Raw genomic sequence first — 23,581 nt, 5'->3', positions numbered from 1 at the left:
AGAACAGTGTCATATCATGTGTAGGGGTATCCATCTAATTGAAGATAAGTCTACATGATACATGCTGAAGCCCAGCCAGAGCTAGCCAGGCATGTAGTTGATGTACAGGCCTGGTTTTGTCCGTACAGGGACATCTGGACAGTGTTTTTCTTCCATGAATTTATTAAACATTAAACAGATAGGTTGCAGATCTCAAAAACACCCAAGTGGGTGGGATGGCAGATTAATGGCAAGGATAATACTGTGAGTCACAAAAAGTGAGAAAGGGCTTTGAAATACAAGTTAATCAACAGGGCCTACCCGTATTTTTAGAACAAAGGATAGAGTTACAAGACCAAAGGCAATACCTTCATTATTGGCTACGTGCGCCAACAAGAGAGGGCGCTTGTTTACAATTTTCGAGAGCCCCCTGGACGGGACGCACCGCATATGCGTATTGGTTCTGAATATGCACAAAGCCACAGCGTCCTTGCGGGAGTGTAATGCGTCATCCCACAATGCTTTTGAATGTCTCTCCCAGTGGTCTCCCCCAACTCTCCCTTTCTTACCATTGAGGGGGTACTTGCGCGCGGCACCCATTGCAGTATGATTGCACACTGTCTCATATTTCTTTAAGGCAATCTTTAATTTTGATGCAGGATTGACTGGCTGTGACTGCCTATGTAACATGATACAGCTATGTGACTGATCAAACAGCAGTTACGTGTACATGTACCAGTAAATGTAATATGACGCGAAATGTGCAGAACTTCAATGAGGCTGAAGACCTACATGTAGTGGCATTAAAATGGAACATACCGTAGATGTACATGTGCGAAAAAAGGGCAAATTTGTACATTTACATAATTCACCAACATCAACCATCAACAAAAAGCAATCACTATCGTCAAGGCCCAGACTTGAAAATTACAATGTAAGAAAGTAGTGTGTTATACAATACATTTTACTGTACGTACCGTAGTATCAAATGCTGCACTGAATTCAACACGCACGGGCTGCCACTGCACTTACGCGACCCTCCCATATGCATTCCAGAAGAAAGCCAAATAATTACCGCAAGTCCACGACTCATCTGGTAATCGCCAGGCTTCCTCACTCGTTAACGACGCGACCCGAAAACGCCACAACCTAGCAAAATAGTGCTGCACTCCGTCAGCAGTCCACGAAAAAGCACCATTCCTGCACCGAAACCTCGCAATGAACTAAATTTACCTCTGGAGCCTTGCGATTCACGAAATAATCTCCCTAGCTGATTACAGTCATCACTGTCCCCCCCTCCCCCCCCCCCCCCCCCGGACTCCAAGACCGTCTTCTTTTTATTCATCCCGAAACCGTCCTTCCGAAAATTCATCCCAAATGACTTCTGGCCAGTTCAAGAAGGCTTGAGCTGCTTGATTATATCGATCATAATACAAGAGAGGCAATATCTATGGAATAGTAAAAGAGGGGGCATATTTTCCTGGGTAATAGGTAATACTATCCCCTTCCTTCCATTCTGGGAAAGCTCTTGAAAAAAATGACTTGGGATGACATCTGACTGTAATTAAAATTCACGGTGGCATCCACAAATAAAAAGAAATTGTTAGTCATACTTCTGTATTTTTTAAAAATGGAAAAGTGGATGTAGATTTTTTTCAAACACTTTTTATAACTTCACTTACTCGTTATACATACATGTACATTGAAGCTTCAAAAAAAAAGTTTACGCAAAATGCTAAAAAAAAATTAACAGCCAATAAACTCCTCTTGTCTCAGCTCGATTTTTGTTACCCAGAAATCTGAAATATTTTGAAATATTTATCAAGGTGTTCAAATGTTCAAATTTTCAAATATCCCTCGGAAAATGTCGTAAATGTAGTGCCCAAACTTTTCTTATCTTGACAGAATATTTTTACTCCCCCCCCCCCAATTCTGAATACTTAACAGAACCTGATTGCATGAGCACACCCCCTTTATTTAAAATCAAGCCACGCCCCTAGGAAGCAGTAATAACAGTAGCTCATTACTGAGCCTATTATTAGGCAAATCAGTGCAAAGAAATGCACAACCTGATTGGCTATGTGTTTTGATTTCCTGTCCGCTGATTGCAATTATTCAAATGAGCTGCCATACAAATAGCCTCATTAAGACTGTAAAAACTCATTTTCCTTCCCTGGAGTGGAGATGGAATTTCTTCTGAACAAACATTACGCGGGCAATGACTTGAAATTATCAACCTCAATGAAGGAAAAACTCAAATCAAAACAAAATCCAAAGGCCACAAATGAAACACATATCATTTTGAAGCTTATTATCTGTATTTGTGATGCAATCAAGCTACATGAGTCGTTTGTTGACCCTAATCATAAAAATTGTCATAACAGATTTGAAAAGGGCCCAATCTCAGCATTACTGTTCTGAAAACCGCATGCTGATACCATCTTTAGTTCCAAAATTATGGAAGTTGGAACACCAAGCCATGTGATGAAGTGATGTGATGAAGTGGCCCTACATTGTATTTTGGCCTGTATCTCCAAATAAAAATTCCCGACAAACGACTCATTTAGCTTGATCGCATCACATTTCTATTGAAAGAAAATTTATTTCCAACAATGTTCAACGGTTCAGCAGTTACTTTTAATCTGAAAATCAATTTGTCTGAGTACCATAGTGCTTGGAGTGAATTTCTAACACAGGACAAAAGTTGGATGAACAATTTCTTTTCTAAATCATTGTACTTAACTGATGTTTTTTTATCACAATTAAAATCCATGATTACAACTTTTATTATGCACCCTGTTGAACTGTCCAAAATGTACATCTGACATAATGGGGCTGCCCATGACGAGAATCTAACATATTGGAGCCCCTTTCAATAAAGAAATTTGAATTTTTTCATACACTCCGACAAAATGTAGCAGCTCTTTGTAACTTATAATCGAATGTCACTGATTGTTTTTTTTTTATCTGCTGGCATATTGAGGAGACGATGAAAATTATTTCAATATTGACATATTTTTGTTATTATAATATTTGCTTAAACATGTACATGTATGAGTAGTTTTATAATTTCCGTACAACTTTATGAAAATTATTTCAATATTGACATATTTTTGTTAATTATAATATTTGCTTAAACATGTATGAGTAGTTTTATAATTTCCGTACAACTTTATGCATGTACCCGCATGTCTGTTTAACAACATCCCACTTGTTTTACAAATCCTGGGCCACACATGGTAAGCTCTCATGCCTTACGAAAAGACCGGTCTGGGCGGATGGTCCTTTGGCAGTTTGGCAGAGTGCCAAGTCAATGTGAGCAGCGTCACCCGTGCTTAACGCCTCAAACTGCGCAGAATCGTAATTGCAAATAAAGCGGGTCCCCCTAGGAGCAAGACAACCTAATGTCAACAACGGGGGCAGAATGTGCCACCAGCCGGAGCCGTAATGGTCGGGTCCGCTTGGAACACAAGCAAATCAATAGAAGGAAGACTTTTGGGGGGGGGGGGGGGAAGGAGGAGAAACTTGATTCCCGAAAAATGTAAATTTTGTATTGTCGAGGGCATTCTTCAATTCCAAGATGCTTTGTCATTTATTTCTGGTTGACCCCAATAGTGCTGAATCCTCCAATTTTTTAAATGATTTTTCACAGACCCCAGAGAATTAGGGTTAATATTCAGTTTACAGTGCAATTTTCAGTTTAAAGTCCACATGGATCCCGGAAACTCTGGAAAAGCTGATGAACACACATTTTGAGAGCTTCTAGAACCATGACAACAAGGTTTTTTAAGTCCCCAAGCAACAGAGCCAATGTCATAATATTACAAAATATTTATCTTTAACACTCATCCACAAACTAAGTGTCATTGACATATGTACATGTACATAACTACATGCCCAAAACAGGTACTATTGACAGAAAACAGTTTTCACCTTGTTTTCAAACAAACTCCTGCCGACCAAAAAAAACCCAAAAACATTTCTAATATAACAATAATTTGGTGTTATTATATTGCACTTTATACCAAAGGTCTCAAAGCGCTTCACATTATTACCCCTGTTCATCAGGCCATGAGACCATTTTATTTCTGGAGCAGCTCGAGTTCAGCGCAATCTGGTCTCTACCTTTATAGGTACCCATTTGTACTCCTGGGTGGAGAGAGGCAATTGTAGTAAAGTGTCTTGCCCAAGAACACAAGATCAGCTTCTAAACAAACCAAACCATCACATCAGCCTATCTTTTGCAAATGCAATGTTAATTGTTATCAACTCTGTCCACTTCCCTGCCTACTGCCGCTGAAACCTGACCAAACTCCTCTCCAAAAAAACAAAGCATCCCAGAACTTCCCCCAGACAAAAAATTCAATCATAAATCAAACTCCATACTTCTTTTGACATCCACAAGAAGACATTCACCTTAATCAAAGGAACTCCTAGATATTTTAATGCTACAAACATTGACAACAGACAAATGACTGTATTGATGTGAGCTGCCTGCATGTCCACTAAATGAAGGCACGCGACTGAATTCCAAGACAAGTTTTTTTTTTTGGTGGTCTACATTCCTGGCATTATTTACACAGACTGCCTTCGATGCATCACCTGTCATTGCTTTACTGACACACCTCCCTATCTAGGGACTTCGAAAATACAGAAAATAGGCTGTACAGGGGCTATTTTCATGGGAAACTTCAATGTTCAAGTATGAAATGTGACGCTAGGGCAAGAAATTCCAGCATCAGTCTTTAAGGCATACAGATTCATTTGCTTTTCATGTGTTAAGTTCGTTTCCAATGAGTAACACCACTCAAACTCCATACACACATTTTCAAAACCTAACCTGTTGAAGTTTCAGCTCTGTGGATGTTTTAGGCTTTTTGAAAAACTGCGAAAAAACAAAACATGCACAACCTTTTGATCACGAAACACTGAATGTGTATATTTCGTCGGTAATACTCCATATATATTTACAGCAAGCCAGACAAAATAATTTCAAGGGTTGTTTAGTACCAGTATGATCTGAAATCCACGTAAGCTTTTTCATAATTTGGTAGGTTACTTTTGGAATTCCTATATGCCTTTACGTAGGATCTTATTTCCAGCAGCTTCTGAATGTTCTCGGCAAAAAACAGCCTTCAATTTTACATTTTGCAGTTTTCCAAATTCTGTTCTCATTCCAGATTTCCAACCTAACCCTCCTTTTGTTTGATCAGTCACAGACAGTCAAAACTTCAATCCTGTTCCCCTGCCATGCCTTTTACACAGGCTAGTCACCAACAGTCAGATCACATTTCTCGTAGACACTGTGACTAGTCAAATTCAGTCAACAGACAAAAGCAGGTGACCGGTAGGCACAGCTGGCTTATCAATCACCCACAGTCAAAGCATGGCTACCGGTATATCAGGTTTCATAACAATCACAGCCAGTTGATCCTGCTTTGCGAAGGCAGGGAGCACTCAACTGTTAAAAACAGTCGCTTGATGTTTTTTTACCGCTGGGCTGGCCTTGTTGAAATTGCCAGCCAGAGAGGGAGGGTTAATTGAAGCCAACATCTATCTTAATCCTGACCCACGAATGCAACGAATATCAATACCGGTACTTCCCAGCAGTCCATCACTAATCAGATTTATCCAGACCTTGCACTACCCAAAGCACCTGTGCTTGTCAGAATACAGTTCACTAATCCAGATACATCTAGCTCTTCAAAGATCTTGAACCGCGCAGGTAGACATTTCTATTTTTACGACTGTGGAATTTCGACCGCCTTCCTGATGATACGTTGTTTTGCTTGTCGGCAGCCAAAAGACTATCAAGAAATCAAGAGTATGTGGCAAAATCTTGGGCGGTTCTTTTTTTGTTTTTTAAGTTATTGATTATAACTTAAGAATAATGTTGATATCCTGATGCCAAATCATGACAGTTCTGACGACGGCAAACAGAACATCTGAAATATATTTTATCAAAATTTACCGAAAGTCATCAGCTACATTCACAATCATGTTTACTCTTCATCCGCATTCTTACATGTACCACCTCTTCTTCTTCTTCCAAATTAGTGCCAACTTCACAATCAAATACTACGACAAACTCTTCCAAACTATCCATACTTATTTGGAAAACAATGCCTACATTGAAAAATGTAAAATCTTCAAATCCCTAATTCTGACATCATGTTTTAACAGATTACTGATTATATGAACTGAAATGTTGCAGAAATTAACACAGTAACAAAGCATCAAATTTCTTCAATGTACATCTGCACGTATCCATGGGGAATAAGTAAAACTTTTGAAAATGTGAGGTTTTTTATTTCGAAATCTGGGGTTGCTAGGCTGAAGAGAAATTTCACCAATGAAGTCCAGTGGAAGAGTAAAAACAAAAAAAACTCTCAAATTCTCCCAAAGTGGGCCATGTTTACTTCCTAACCCCTCAAGCAAAACAAAAACCCTCAGGCAAAACAAAAACAAATCTGCCAGATGTTGTGCATGTAGATTTAGTACCTCATGTGTACATAGTGTATACACACATGGGCAGCAGTTGGCCATGTCAAACAAACGTCCCAATGCTTTTAGGCATCCCTGGATGTTTACCACAGATAGGGCCAAGAAAAAATATAAACCAGTTTCTGGTCTCCACCCGCTTCCTTTTTTCACCCGCCCCCCTTTTTTTTATAATCGTACATTTGCAATTTTGTCTTTTCTTTTGTTTTCAAAACTTGTTGCTATGTATGCAAGTTCAAAATTGGGGAGAAAGGGTGTTTGCTCCAAAAACATTACCAAAATTAGCAAAAGAGTCAAGAACATGTGAAAGAATTCTTCTGCCATCTTGAAAAAATCTGCCATCTTACGAGAGCTGCCTTCGCCCTTTTTTTTCTCTCAAAAAGTCTGGAGGAGAAACTATTGTTTTGGTCTAATGATTGAGCCTCCAGGCTGCATAAAAACTGGGTCACATGTAAATATTTTCCTTTGCAATCAGTTGGCTTGATACATATGCATGTCAACGGAAAAGGGGGGCAGGAAAATTCAGCTAGAGAGAAGAACGGTTTTAGAGAGCCAAATAAATTGGCTTCGTGGCTGCAGGTACAATGTGCAAGTGCGTACAATTGTACCTAACAATAAATGAGTGTTACTTTTCTAACTGACCTTTTCGAGTTTCAAAAAATCAACTGGAAACCCGAAAAGCCAACTCAAAATTTGAAAAATCAACTCAAAATTTATAAATCAACTTGAAACTCGAAAAGTCAACTTGAAACTTGATAAATCAACTCAAAACTCAAAACTCGATAAGTCAACTTGAAACTAGAAAAGTCAACTTGAACTCGGAAACTTAACTAGACTTAAAAAGTCTTGTTGAAAAAGCTAAGAAAAACCTCAAACCTGAAACACGGAGAAAAAAACCCTCACATTGAATTCTGTTTTACAACATGTATACAAAAGGTATTGTTCTCAGAACCAAGAAAAGGGGATGACCTTTTTTTGGGGGGGGGGAGAGGATTTTAAAAGACCTCATTGTTAAACAAGTGTGATATTTCAACAAATTTTTATTGTGTTTTGGGATAACTTCCGAGTAATTTAAGAGAAAAAGCATGTGTTATTCAATGGTTTAAACCCACTTTTACGCTTCAAATTTCACCCACTTACTTAGCACGTACCTACCCCTAGTCCTAGATTTTAACTTTACCCATTTTCGAATCTGACTTCCGAGATTCGTAAGATTCAATTATAACATCAAATTTTAACATGATGTTTTCCCGATGCATGAACCAAGCCTAAAAACTAAATGTAATTGTATTTAAAACAACTGTTCCACCTACAAACAAATGAAAATGATGACAAATTATGTTCACAAAGTTGACTGCAGAAATGCAACTTCACAAGAAGGTAGATCTGCAAAGCTGTTTTTATAATGGTCAATTTCTTTCTCCATCATGTTCCAAGCATAGAATGTTCCTTGCTCTATCATCTATGTTCCAAGCAATCCATCACAAATCACCAGCAACAATAAACAAACAAATTGCCTCCTTTGCCCTAATTACAGACTATGTGAAACACAAGTATCCAATCACAGTGCACATGATTCAATCAAATTTTTTTTCCGCAGCAATGACAGATCATGTCCCTCACTAATTCCTGTCATCTATTGACCTTGGGGCGGCAATCAATTTATCACTGCCGTCCAGGCTCCAGGGGCCTTTATATTGCATCCAGGGACCTTCATATTACAGCCCTTGTTGTCTCTCTTCCAGTTCCTTATCTTCGGTCTAAAGACAACTGAAGATAGGCACCTGTCAGGGGATATCACCTGAGAAGCACCAAGGACAAAAGTCTCTACTACAGGAGAGTAAAGCCTCTTTTAGAGAGAGAATTATCTGGGCCTCAGACAAATAAAATCTTCTTTAAGTTCCAAGCAGGACAACAAAGCACTTCCATTTGCTTTGGTAACACTTCTTATTACCAGCCCCTCTTTGTTTATGCTGTCAACAAAATTAACATCAGAGGAATTTTGTAAATTGGGTTAAGAGATCTTGCAGTACCGACCGTGATTTTCTTACTCTCTGCACTTCACAATGTTTACATATTTCGCTGGGAACTACATACCACCACATGCACCGATCAATTGTATGTTGCGGCCCATGACTGCATGGAATGGTGTGTCATTGTTCAATAGTGGGCCATCTTTTTTATGGAATCTATACACCAAGTCAGAGTAGTGACGCACCAAATGTATGCATAGGACTCTATTTAGCAACAGTTTTGACCCGTCTTTTGATAACAGATCCTAATGCACCTACTGTGAAAAAGTGACGCACCCCACAAATTGTTAGACACACCAAATCATGACTTGATGCATCCCTCTCGACCCACCATGGGGGGGGGGGGGAGGAGGAGGGGGGGGGGCAGCATATTGGCATACATGTATTGGTAAATCTTGTCATTCAGTTTGAATTGTTTGGGTAGAAAAGTAAATGAACTGAACTGAACTTCAACTAGATTGACATGAAATGAACTGAGACTGAAACTGCAATTATAAAAACCCACAGTTGCTCACAGAAAGAGCAGTACAGCATGAACCATACAGTCAGCGCTGATATGGGGCGTCTGTGATAATATTTGCAGTTTGGCTAATGGGTTTTTATTGACGTTTGGAAGGTTATTCAATGTACAATGACAGTTGTCAAAAGAAACAGGCTTTTGACAATTGTTGAATCTGCTAGACAAGTGTAAATATATCTTCCATCAGATTTGATAATGTGGTTGTCACCGTGACAACTGAGGAGATGCTTTTGCTTAAGAAAGCATTCTGGGTTTACACATGTACAGCAATTTTTTACTCAGAATGCCATGTCTCATGTTAATGTCAATATAAAATCACTTATAAAATTTATGAAATTGGCTCAAACAGGTGATAATAAATCAGTTTTGCTTGATCGACTTGTCAATCTTTAAATTGATCTTTTTTATCTCCGACTTTTTCCCAACAATTCTCTCAGAGGAAAATAAATAATTGTTGAGCTCAGTCTTCCGTGAACAAATAAAAACAAATTCTAAAAAAATTGCAAGGAAACCATTACTGCAGCATCATTCAAATCCTTGGGATAGTCAGCTTATAGTTATGGACAGCCTTGAAATATTCTTTTTATGTCATTCAAGAGATAATTTCTATGCCATTCAAACAATAATTTCTGTAAACCTTGGTCAACTGATGATAGGGTCGCATCAGTGGGGGTAGACAAATCCGTTTTAAAGGGAGAAAGGTCAGGCGTTCAATCAAAATCTTACAGCCATCAAACCAATCCTTGTACTTTTTAAATCTTTATATCACCTTTTCAACTACTCCTATTTTCTGCACATAAAGAAAAAGGATTTCAATGAAGCGCAAGCTTTTGGATGGATGTTACTGTCACGTAAAGGCATATAGGATCATTTGCTTTTCATGCATTTTGTTCGTTTCCAATAATAACACCACTCAAAATCCAAAGACGAATGTTCAAAATCTAACCTGTTGAAGTTTCAGCTCAGTGGACTACACTTTTAGAGAAAACAGTGAAAGACCAGGCGTGACATTTTGATTACAAAACAAAATTCCATCAGTAGCACTCTTTATTTCCAAAAATCAGTCAATTGGCTAATCGTTGGAAATCACCTACATTTCTTGATTTCTTCTAAATGACAGCAAGCCAGACGGAAAAATTTCACAGGGGTGTTTAGTACCAGTACAATCTTTAACCCTAATCTCCCCAGCTCCATCAAAATCCATCTCCAACTTTGGTGGATTTTGGGGGACTTGGTCCTGCAGGCCTGGTTTGACTAAATATTGATGGAGTATGATGGACTTGGGCCTGGAGACCTAAAGCAAAGCATGCATTGGAAGCAGTGCGATTGATGGTTTTTGTCTTGGTCCAGTACTTAGATTTTTGACAATAATTTGGTAGGTTGCTATTCAGATTCTACTTCCATTAAATGTAAAGACATTTGAAACTGAAAAGTTACAGATTTTCCAAGAATTTCAAATCCAATTTTTCACCACTGCCTCCTCAAACTTCGGAAGACACAGACCGTAGACGCACAGATGTATTTTCTATTCATCCCCAACCTCTGGACAAAAAAATAAAGAAAGCCCCTAGACACATGGTAATCCATGATGGTTGATGGTCTTTTCCCACAGCCCCTTCATGAATACACGCTCCTACACATTCATGAACCGGCCGGCCAATCCCAGCCGGCGAGATTCGCGTGCGACGACCAGGCACGTGAATTAAACTAATCAGTGAGCAGAGCTCAGCAGCAGATCACGCTGTCCTGAAATGGCAAGTGTTATGGTATTGATTGATAGTACAATTATAATTTACCGGGTCGGTCGGATGAGAAGTGGGCTTGTTTCAATGGGCTTTCGATGTGAGCAGACGCCGGTACTTCAAGTGTATATTCAGCCCAAATATTTCCGAAAGTGTGTTGAGGGGAGGAGAAATGGGAGGGGGGGGGGGGCAAAGACAAATTCTTGAAGACAACATTGTTGTGTATCTTAACATACATTAACCCTCCTGCTATTCAAACAGTCAAAGACAGTCAAAATTTCCATCCACTTCCCCTGCTATACTTTTAACACAGGCTAGTCACCAGCAGTCAGATCATACACGTATGTCAAGCAAGCACTGTGACTAGTCAAACTCAGTCAACAGACCATGAACGGACAAAGCAGGCAAGTTGTGGGCACAGCTGGCTTATCGATTGCCCGCAGTCAAAGCAAAGCTGTATCAATTAACGTCAACAATCACAGCCAGTCAATCCTGCATTATACAAGTATAGGCTGGGAATTTTTAAGTGTTGAAAACATTTTGACTGAAAAGACCACTTGGCACAGAAAGTATGTTTGCATACAATGTAGGTGGGTCAATTGTGCAAAAAAAATATTTTTAGACATTTTTAGCTATTTCTCTTCTATTTGTGTGAATATATATTTTGATTTATACATTTATTTTTTTGCTTTTTTTTAGGGACACAAGTTAATCGTTTTCCTCAATTCTTGCTCTTCATCAGTGTATTTCATGACAGTCAGAACCAGGAATTCCAATTTTCTGATGCAAAAAAATGAATCACACAAGTTTGTGTCTGTTTGTTTTGTTAAAAACAAAAACAAATCCATTTATGATATATTGTTGAATTGTTGAGTGATCAATCCAAGCAAATTCCAAGTCTGCAATACAATTCCCCAAACTACACATGTACATGTAATAGTGACTTAGAAATGAATGTGAACATACATACACTTGAAAGTTCAATCAAAAAGTTCTCAAGAACTACATGAGAAAGTACCATTTCCTAGAAGTAGAAGTAGAAAGTTCAATCAATATAATCATCCTGCCATTGCTTCAATACACTTGAAAGTTCAATCAAAATGTTCTTAAGGATTACATGAGAAAGTACCATTTCCTAGAACTAAAGTAGAAAGTTCAATCAAAATAATCATCCTGCCATTGCTCCAATACACTTGAAAGTTCAATCAAAATGTTCTCAAGAATTACATGAGAATGTACCATTTCCTAGAACTAAAGTAGAAAGTTCAATCAATTTAATCATCCTGCCATATCTCCAATCGCTATCAGACCATGATCTTTCCACTCAGGTTATTACTTTCCAAGGTGGAGATGTGCACTTATGCCCGTGATCTCTGAACAAACAAACTGTATTGATTACATCTTGGGTTCCAACACTATCCCTGGCTCCTCCAAATATATATGTTCATGTACATGCACTATACGGAAGTGTTTCGCTGTTGAGCTGAAGTGACCTGTGAAATCTCTCTACAAAGTACAATCTGGGTTTTCGCATGAAGTATGGTCTAATTTCGCACTGTTTGTAGAAGACGTTTTGCGCTAGCACCCCCTTGTGGAAGAATACACTGTATGATTGGAGGCTCACACAACTCACAAGGGAAACTTGGTAATTTCTGCAAAACTTCTTGTTATGAATTTGATGAATCAAGATTTTAAAAAATTTGATTTGAATTCCGTTTTGATTTGGATTTTGGAAACTGGATATTCGACACAAGCTAAAAAGAAAAGAACTCTGGAACATCCCCTAGTTTGCTCCATGGTCTCTGATTGTAACCGCATTCACTTGCTAGTGGTCTACTTGGTTCATGAATAGCCTGCTCATATGACTGATCAGAGAGTTCCCACCCTGTTTTTTTTAAGGCCCAGTGGTCATTGTATCCACAAACTATACCAATTTATTGTGAAGAACATTGCATGCAGCACCTCACTTGTCACTTTTTGTTGGCATGACTGTAAGCTGAATGGGAGCTTCTAGTGAAATCAGATAACCAATATTCGGTTTGAAAAAAAAAATTAGGATAACCGGATTTTGAAATCTCTGATTTTTCCCACCACTAACACAAACACTTCACTGGCAATTGGCATACAGTGAATTCACGAACCATTCATGAAAAATACAGCCAGCAAGGCTCTTTCAAACTACTCTACTTGTGGACCAGACGACCTGACATATGACCTCTGACCCCATCCCATGATTCAGTGATCTGCGTAATTGTTTTGCAGGCTGTTAGAGAGCCCAATATGGAGGTGATGATGGGACGGATGGCTCCCAGTAGTCATGCAATAACAGTCAGCATTCAGGCAATAACAGTCAGCATTCAGGCACAACAGTAGCTTGGAAAAATGGATTTGAGGACAAGTCACTAGACTAGCAACTTGACTGACATGATTTTGGACTGTTACATTATGCGCCCAGCGCAATGCATATGCATTATGTTTCCATAGAAATGGCCAATGATAGCTCACCTGTACCGCTTAAGAAGCATCCATTATTAGAGTGGGATATATTTCTCTCTAGATCAGTGTACGTTTCTCTCTTTTTTCTGAAAGAGTTTTATTAGAAAGTTGATGGGAAACTAGTGGTTAGGAATAAGCTGTTGACCCCTCCGTGAATGAGAATGCTCCAAATGCCGGAGGAAAAAAAGTGAATAATATCGTCTGAATAATAATATCATCTGTGATTTCCAGCATACGTCCGCGATTGGGGTCATGTAAAAAACATATGGGAGTCTTCCTATAAAGTTTAAGTACAAACAAAAGAGGGACAATAGTAGATTGACGTCCACGATTAACGGTGTGAATACGACTCTCTGTGAATGCGTGTGCACTAGACATGTATACTGTAAAGTGTAACATGAATATTCATATTCTCTTAATTCTTAACCCAATCTGATTGCCAAGTCCAAATCTGGAAGCAAGTCCATAGGTTGTGTATAAAGCTGAGAACAAGTTATTCGAGTCAGAGATGAGGATGGGTAAACTGTCCCCACATCATGGGTCAATGCAGTACTGCAGGATGTGCTGGTATGTTGCAAGTGTGGGCCTGTGACAGTATGCGGTATCTGTCCTAAATGGACACCGGTACGCGGTGTGCGGCGGTCAAACAAAATCCAGGCAATTACTGACTTGATTTCAAGTCTATAGGATAAAAAAACAGCTGAGTGTGTAGAGCTTACACAAGATTTACTGGCGACTGTAATACGGTGAGAAGGGAGTGGATATTAAGGTCGAATCCAATCAGTTTTAATATAACCAGAATTGTTAGACTTTTATAAGCGTCTGGAGTAAAATAGCTGTTGTTTGATTTATGATAATTGATTTGGGTAAAACTATTCTACTCCAAGGCTTGAAATACATGTAGTTGAGAGCAATTCATTTCTCAATTGCTATTTTCGTAGCAATTTAAAAGTACTTTGTTTTTGAAATGGGACATTGAACAGAAAAATGTGAAGTTATAAATTGAATGATTTCTTCACAAAATTTGCTGTGTGTGCAAAATTTAAGCCCTTTTAAGAGTGTCGCAGACGCCAAAAGTGGGAAAAGTAAATATTTGTTTTCGGCAACACAAAAAATTTGTTACGAGAAATAAATCCTATTTTTTGAAGAGAATGGGGCAAACATCTTTAATTGGAATGCGACAAAGAAATACATGTACCGAATAAATATAAGCCACCAGCTGAGCTTACTTGTTCCCTCAACTGAAATAAACACGAACATGTACAAATTGAAAGGATTACAATTGCAACAGACTAATCAATATATAAAATTCCAATCAAATAAATATCAAAAGATTAAGCACATTCAAATCAAAACTGCAGTGGCTGGACCCAATTTGCCCAAGTGGTTATTTTCACAAGCCAGGAATGCAAATTGGTCCCCTAGTGCTACTCAATACTCCCCAGGGTTGGTGGGGCGAACGTTTATTTATCTTCCGATATGTAAATCCCTGCATAACCCTTATATCAATACGAATTAGGGCTCCATGCTTAGGAACTTGGGAGTGGGGGATGGCTTTGCAGTGTACATGTACAAATGTACATCCATGTACATGTACCTCATGTGCTCTTTGTAGTTTGTTTTGGTTTGGCGAGTATGGTGTACATTTTAAAATGCAGATTGTACATGTGGAAACGGGATGTCCCATATCTGCTTTTAACACTGAGGTAAGGGTGTACATATCCTATGCTCTTATGAACACCAGTACTATCAAACCCTTGAAACTCAGCGTGTTCAACGATATTTCCCTCTCGGAGAAGCTGAGAGAAGTGAGACCATGAACCTGGTACCCAAGTACCCGACCACTGACATGATGTTAGGAACCAGTTCCACACTTTAGGATCGGGTACCTGGTACCCAAGTACCCGACCACTGACATGATGTTAGGAACCAGTTCCACACTTTAGGATCGGGTACCTGGTACCCAAGTACCCGACCACTGACATGATGTTAGGAACCAGTTCCACACTTTAGGATCGGGTACCTGGTACCCAAGTACCCGAACGCTGACATGATGTTAGGAACCGGTTCCAGACTATAGGATCGGGTACCCATAACTAAACCAACTTTACAAATTACTTAATAACTTCTCAGAGTCAGACAATGAAATATGGGAATTTTTCAAAACGAAAACCTGGCTACATGGAAAACCAAAACAAATTTCACGTTTTTTTTCTCACGCTTGACAGATGATGCGCGTGAAAGCTGCAGTTTACACCGTAAAGCTGTAAAGCCCTTCATACATCACCAATATTTTTGCAGATATTTACTGATAAATCAAATTTAGAACTTCAAGATTATGATTGGCAATTCAATATGGATTCTGTATTGTACAAGTATTGTTCTGATTGATGCTTGGAACCAGAGTTTATACCTCTGGTTCTTTTGAGAACCATTCTCTTAGTTGGGAAATTATTCGCACGTGGTGTTTCCGCAAACCTTTCATTGTTTAGCATCTCCACCATGCAAAGCCTCAAATCTTACTAATGCTTGGTGCATTTACCTTTCTGACAATGAAATGATTGATATCAGTCACCGGAACATTTCCATGAATCACCAAAAATAGACCAACACAATGAATCCATAGGCATTGACAATAAATTTATATGGACTTTTTAAGGGGCAGGTGCTATGGTGCCAGATTTCTAATCAAAACCATCTCTACATATATGTGAAAATTTAACACACCAAACATTACTTTCATTTGTAAATTTGGCCTTTTCCTAAGCAAAACCTCAACTTAAGTAGTACAGGGCACTACTTATGCTGCTGTAAATGGATTTCATGTAATCTGATAAAACCCACAAAATAAGCTGGTCACGTTTTTATACAATGTTTAACCCCCCCCCCCCAGCAAGTAATATGCATGCTTTTTCTTTTTTGCATAAGCTACCCCAATAAACCATGCACACTAAAAGCCAAAACAGAGCTGTCTGCAGTAGGCAGTGGGGATTAACTTTAGAAGGGTGTACAATGTGTCTGTGTGTACATTTGAATACTAATGAGGCATACAGGTCAAGTCAATTAATTATACGGGAACACCTGCTGGGCAGACAAAGACAATTACTAAGGGGTCACTTGTCTTTTCTCTTCAGAGGTCAGCCGTTATTTATTAGTGGGGTCAGCGGGGATATTTTGGGGGTCAATTGTAGAGTTTCTGGACTGTTTACATGTGTACAATGTACTATTGGGCCAAGTGGAAACAAAAATTGTTTCTGCTCTGGCTTTTGAAAAATAAAACAGGAGGCAGCCTGTTCTTTCTTCTTCCGAGATCGCGGATTTTTCAAGATGGATTCTTTAATTTTCTCAACTCTTTTGCTGAAATTTTGTGTCACAGGAGCAGTCACGCTTTCTAGCAGATTTTGAACTTGCATAGCTATGATTTCACAATAAACACGACAAAACATATTGTAACTGCATAATAAAAAAGAGGGGGGGGGGAGGAAGTGGGCGGGGAGGAGAAACTGGTTTATTTTTATACCTGGCCTAATGTGTGGGGTCTATTATTAGCGATTTTGCCATTGATATGCTGTCTGATATATATGGTCTGGCCAACAGAGTCAACAGTGTCATGGATCTAGTAATCAGAGATCAGACACCAGTCCTTTTTATTTATGACTTTATGATTGACTTTTATGTAAAATCAATTTGGTTTTCATCAGATAAGACCCAGACGGACACTGCAACTTTGCAAGCAGGTGCAGCTGGAGACTACAGGGCAACAAAGCCAAAGTTAATCTCTCCAGGGAAGACAAAAAAAAGTCAGCCCTTTACAAACTGTAAATATTTTCTTAAGGAATTCCTCCGACAAACAATAACCTAGCAATCCATAAGGATGCTTGCGCCAAGCTCCCCCCGTAATCAATATCGCTTAAAGGATGGGGTCCCAAACCCTCTCGCTCCTGCTGAAAATAAAGAAGCAAATCTCTCAGTTATCGCGGAACAAAGCAATCGATGACTCCCCTAAGAAACGCAAGGATGACCTAATGCCGATGGAATCGTCCTCTTCAAAAGACACGGATTTCTCCATTGTCAAGAATGCTTTTAGAAAGATAAAACGGAATGGGAATGCACCCAATGACAAAATTAAATACCATTTTCAGGACTGAAATGAAAATGATGTCCTCCTACCAAGGTTGGATGTACTTCAGTTACAACTTACAGTTTGTGAGATAATCTCTTTGCTGATGGTTCGGGATAATGTATAAAGGCGGAGAAACTTGTTTTTTCCTTAAAATTTTCAGCCTCCAGGGAAATTTTATACTGTAATCTCCAGCTCGCAAGCATTTGTTGTGATAAATCCTCTTACTCTGAAATATATCACCTTGGATAAGAGACAATAAAGCCAGTTAAGTTTGTGTTAGGCTCAATTAGGCCAGTTTTGTGACTATTGAGACTTTCTGTAAGAAGCAGGGTCATCTTGTGTAATGTATTTGGCAATGGTGGATCCTTTAGTGGTGGGAGAAATCGGAGATTGCAAATCTGGTTTTCCGTGTTTTTCCTCAGTTTCCTAGTTTGCAGGATTCAGTGACCACTGGACCTTTACAAAAAAACACTCCAGAGTCAAAGTGTTAAAAAAAATGCCTGGAAACTCTTTGATAGTAGTCGAATGGGCAGGCTATTCATAAACCAAAATGACTGCTAGTGAGTAAATGCCGTTACAGTCACAGATCATGGAGCAAATTGGGGGATGTGCTTTTATTTTTCAGATTGTGTCACTACAAGTGGAAGGCTTCACTTTTTTTATTTAGGTCAATTTCTGGTTTCCAAACTCCAAACCAAATAGTGAAATTTAAATCGAGTTTTAAAAACCGGATTCTAATCCTACCAATAATTGATATTTGTTTGCGCTCTCCAATGAAAAAACACTCCTTCTCTAAAACGTCATCATTAACACAGATGCATCCATGATCGAAATACAAACATACATGTACTTAAGTTTTGGAAGTGCACAAAGTAAAGTTTAGGGTTGGGTAGATCAGATCCAAACATTATGAGGATGTCAACTCCTATACGAAGCTGAAAATTCGAGAGCAAATTAAAACCCCAACATTGGGCTACATGTTTAGCTGTGTCCTAATTACTTGTCTACCGCTTGCAATTATTCATGCGGCTATGGCAGCGGCTGAATCCGATTCCCATAGATCTGTGTATTATTCTTAGCCATAGCTGAGTCATTCGGACGAAGCTTCAGTTTTCCTTGACGGCAATGTTGACACAGCTCAGGCTTAGGTAGACAGTGAATTATCCAACATTCCACCCTCCCCAAAACCGCAGACCAATCTAACACAAAACAGCCACATAGCAGAAGGGCTAAAGAGGCCAAAGAAGAAGCACCTCTCTATGGGAGAGAAACGCAGTATAGAAAGGTCTTCCATGGACACACTGGCGCTTACAATAAGTTGCACAATACAAGAAGAACACAGATTTCTTTGGGAGGGGGGAGGGGAGGGAGTGTCCAACAATGCATTGGATGAAGCCAAGTAAAAAATAAACAAGTTTCTTGTGGCCACCAGCTTCTTTTTCCCAGCCCATCTCCCTTTTTTTTATCATACATTTGCAATATATTTTTGTCTTTTTGTTTACAGCAAAATTGTAGCCTTGTATGCGAGTTTGAAATCTTTTAGAAAGGGTGATGGCTCCTTTGGACTAAAAAAACAGTCAAGAAAATGGATGAATCTATCCTCCGTCTTAAAAATCCCCCATCTCTTGGGAGAAAAATGGAGGGAGGGGAGCACCTCTTTCCTTTATTCAAGACGTCTAGATGAGAAGCTACTTTTTTTTATTTAGTCTCAGCGTGCAGTGCTTAAAGGGATGCAAGGTATTGGTAGCTGCCTTTCTGAGGTCTGGAGTTATGCTGGTTTTGGTTTGGTACTTCGTTGATGGTGCTTGAGACCAGTGAAAAGTGCTCCCATCATTGCGTGACTAGCTGGCCGTCCAAGGCTGACCGGAGTGACTTTTGTAAATAACTGTCTACTCACGTTGTTATTGTGCACTCACACAGGCCCAAAATGCCTTCAGGATAAAAAGATAAAAAACTTAAAGCCAGCCCTGACACAGCATTGTGAACGGCTAGAGCTTGACGTGTATAAATTGACTGCCATAATCGACGCAGTCACGTTATTTCAGATGAGGTAGGGAGCCAAATACAGTGAGATAAACTCAAAAACAACTTCACTTGTGAACAACACTACCAGTAAACTGACAGTCACTAACAATGCAAAAGAGAACAAAGCTTCATACAAAAAAACTCCCACACACTGAAAAAAAAAGCAAGCAAAAAACTTTGGCAACTCTGATCAAAACTTTAACCCCGCCTTAACATTGTAAATATTTACAATGCCCAATAATGGAGTTGTCTCTACGACCAAAAATAGCTGTTTACTCAAAAAAGGGCAAAAGAAATTACCATACAAAACAGGATCAACTATTCTGAGGTACATTATGTAAATTGATGTGACAATTCAAGCAAACATTATTTGCGCAAATAGTTTGTCGGCTTTTATCATAACTCTTGTTGCCAACGACTCGGCATGGTGGGCACGACATTCCAAATATTCGGTAAACAACGGCACAAACTTTGACAACGGGAACCACACAATTCTCGGTAGGCATACCATAGTATTTTAGGCACACAATCGTGACAATGCGCATTGTTACAGCCGTGCGTTTAGTTAACACGTTGTGTGTGGACGGTCTGAATGGTGGCGTTAGTTCTCCTGCACTGGGCTCTATATTGATATCCCACTGTGAACGATTGATGTGGTTTAAAAACCCCATTGTTTCCATAATACACAGGCCAGTGGCCTTCACTGTGAGCCCAACACAAACCATCTGTGTGCATGTAGTGTTAGGACTGAAGTACATGATTCAGTGTATGATTCAGCGTACAGTATGATTCAGTGCCTGACAATTTCTGTAAATTCTTATGCATCAAGTGAAACCATATTGTTTCAAACTGAAGATGAACTCGTAAAATGTGACGATATTTTCCCTACCATTTTTTTCCATTAATAAAGTATACTCATGTCAATTTCTGACTACCTTGTAAATATAGGTATGGTTGTACAGTATACAGCGTGAGCAAGTTCTTCATGTAGCACTTTGAAAATCTAAGATATGAAAGCCCAATTCATGAGCTTTCTTTTAGTACAAGAATCATTCAAATCACTCATGTACTTTTCAAGTTACGGAATTTTTAAACACAACCACTGTTTTAAAGTTCTGTTTTGCTGAAAGAACACTGCACTTTTTTTTGTGATCCGTGGACAGAACCTTAAAACGGTGGTTGTGTTTAAAATTCCGTAACTTGAAAAGTACATGAGTGATTTGAATGATTCTTGTACTGCAACAAAGTTTATGAATTGGGCTTTCATATCCTATATTTTTAAAGTGCTATATGCAGAACTTCACTGAAACATTAGTCCCGACATTTGGGTTTCGTTTTTTTTTACTCACCCTGTAAACATGTGGAGAAAAACTGACACGCTTTACTAGTTGAACTAGGGGTGGGCAAAAATGTGACTCATCTCACTATTAACAAATGAATTACACTGCGCAAACAGCCAACTGAAATATTTCGAGCCTATTATTGGTTATTAATTGATGGATTTTACTATACATTGTACACAGAGTTCTTGTGTCGTTAGGTAATTGTTTTGCACAGAACCAGAGAAAAACACACTACTGGCTTCTCTGCTAGTAAGTTTATCAATTAAAGGTCAGTTTTTATTAACTTATTGCTAATTTTGTTAAAAATTAATTTACTCACCGTTGCGCCTCGTCGCTGGGGACAATAGTTTCATCACAGCTGATCAAACTTTAGTTTAAGCAACCGTCAAAGTTCAACTTCAGGATCACGGGAATGTATCTTTCATTCAAAATTCTCAACGAACAAAATGAAAGTACAGAGAGACTAAAATTGTTGAAACTTATATCTATTCCCACCAAAGCTTCAGGTTTTCAATTTCAACATTCAACAGAACTGGTTCCTACGTTCCAACACATCACAAGAGTTTATTTTGCTGGTACCGGCAGATCGTTGACTATGGAAGCGAATTATTAATGAAACACCTCCGCTGATCTTTAATATTAACAATTCCATAGACTGCGGCTACATCACAAAAAAAACCTCCAAAGTAGTTATCACAGCCTAACAGTTATTTTTAGACAAGGACTCATCAAGAAGCTCTGCTGATTTTTCACAACTCCATCAAGTTTTGCTCGATTGAAAACAACTCCCGAGTATTTATCACAATTCACATCCGAAGAGTTATTTTTAGACAAGGACTCAGGAAACTCCTATCCACAACTCCTCCATTTTGTGGATTTCTGGTCAGTCTTTCGTGCTCAGAGAAAAAGACACAATCAGCCAATCCAGGAAGACGTTACTTTGCTGTAGTCATTAAATTTTGGCCATGAGTGTCACCATGTCACGTAAGTGGTAAACAACCAATAAACATCATAGCAGGACACAACAGAGATAAATGTGGCAATCACCGGATTAGTTATGAAACATCCCCACCAGAGAACTTCCTCGTGATAATACTGCTTTCCGGGAATTGTTCATTAAAAAGTGGTGAATCCAATCAAACAGATGTACTATTCCGGCCGGTTTGGAAGTGGGTTTTGCAGTCCCCGAGTTTAGCCACAGCACATGGTGTGCCCCCTCCGTGAGTTCACTGAATGAGCCACTAGCTTCACACCACAGTCACACCAAACCCACGAACTGAACAATACCCAGCTAAAAAAAAAAAATTCCTAATCAGTTTGACCTTTGACACGGGGCACACCATTTCCACTATAGGGAACAGTAAACGATGAATCACCACTGGTACACACATGTGAGAGCATTCTCAATATTGAGTGTAGACACATTTGGTGTATGCAGCAAGATTATAGGCTATTCTTATTCAACCCAACCACGCCACATTTTGTTTGATTAATAATAGAACCATAGAGGATAGCTTAACTGGATTTTAAGGCCCAACCATCAATACAAAGACTTCCATTATCGCCCGACAGTTATATGGGTTAAAGACATTTTCCCCTCCAAGTTTTCTAATCCCTTGAGCATTTTCTTACAATGAATTAACAGAAAGTAAATGTTATTTCATGAAGGAGACAGCACTGTGAGTAATATACGGTACTGGCGAGTTTTACTTCGTCCATGGGATCACAGGAGGTGGTTTGTTGGGGTTTATACCACGATCAAATAAGCCTTCAGAAAGTACACTGTAGATGAGTTAATCCTTAAGTCGGCAGACTTATATTAGCCAAGGCAGGACACATCATACATATTGTAAAATTCACACCAAACTTCTTCCCCCTCCAAAAATAAAAACTGATATCTCCAAAATTAAAATTTGTTTCCTCACTTTTAATTTTTTGTCTTGGTGGGGGGTGGGGGGGGGGGGGGTTATGTGGGATTTCAGTACCTTCTCTATCTTGTGATATATATTTTTTTTTAAATGTCCATTTTCTTCAACTTTTGGCAAACTTAAAACCCCAAAATTGTGCAATTCATTTGAGCACAATCAGTCAGCGATGTAATGAATTATCCTTTCCCCCCCCCCAAAAATGCATTGTGAAATGATCTCTTAAAGATGACTGCATATATATGCCACTATCACCTGATTAAGACTCTTACCACTTTGAATTTTCGTATTCATTCTTCTCCCCAAACGATTCTTATTAGTCACTTATTTAGTCTGTTAAGGGGAAATCATCACTTGAAGTTCTTGGAAGAATACAATGCAGTGCTAGGCTATGTGCGCCTGGGCTTCGTCAGACCCAGGGGCCCTCCAGAATCTGTGAAAGCAATTACATGTACACTGTAGGCCTATAGTGCTTCCAAGAAATGTACGAATGGACGACCATCTTTTGCTTATTAAGAAAGAAAGAAAGGTGGACAGAAGTAAACAGCAGATCACAAGGGTGCATACCTGTAAATAGGCCTAAACCCATCCGCCGAGCTCATTGAAGTTATGCCCTCAAAATATTCCATACTAGAGAGTTCTGAGAGCCAGAAAATTGGGGAATGGAAGAGATATGGCACTGAACCTCTGGCCCGGACTTCGGGCTTCCAATTCTGAGCATTTGGGGTGCAATTGGGCTCGAAAGTGGCGCTATTTAGCCATGTTGTGGAGGGATCGTTTTTCAAGATGGCTACTTCTCCGCTTTGGGAAAAAAGGGGTTGTCTTCTTTGGGTGAGAATTTCTCAAAAATTCAATAGTCAAACCACCAAAAATGAAAATAAAATGAAAGATGAC

General features: G+C 39.1%; 1 protein-coding gene across 3 annotated transcripts in view; it reads right to left on the bottom strand.

Moving 5' to 3' along the window:
- The window catches only part of LOC119735022 (histone-lysine N-methyltransferase 2D-like), a 52,885-nt gene extending 30,862 nt beyond the window's left edge, over window positions 1-22,023 (bottom strand). For 2 of the 3 annotated variants that reach the window (XM_038208702.1, XM_038208704.1), the window contains exon 1: window positions 21,082-22,022. In XM_038208702.1, the coding sequence (XP_038064630.1) occupies window positions 21,082-21,115 (34 nt within the window). In that variant the 5' untranslated portion in view covers window positions 21,116-22,022. Of the gene's footprint in view, window positions 1-21,081 lie in introns of all 3 variants that reach the window. The other variant, XM_038208703.1, reaches the window with a different exon arrangement.
- Window positions 22,024-23,581: the final 1,558 nt, after the last annotated feature.

The sequence above is a fragment of the Patiria miniata genome, unplaced genomic scaffold (genome assembly GCF_015706575.1).
Source record: "Patiria miniata isolate m_02_andy unplaced genomic scaffold, ASM1570657v1 HiC_scaffold_28, whole genome shotgun sequence".
Lineage (NCBI taxonomy): Eukaryota > Metazoa > Echinodermata > Asteroidea > Valvatida > Asterinidae > Patiria > Patiria miniata.
Note: the sequence above shows the minus strand (reverse complement) of the source record. Positions and strands in the feature narration are given on the sequence as shown.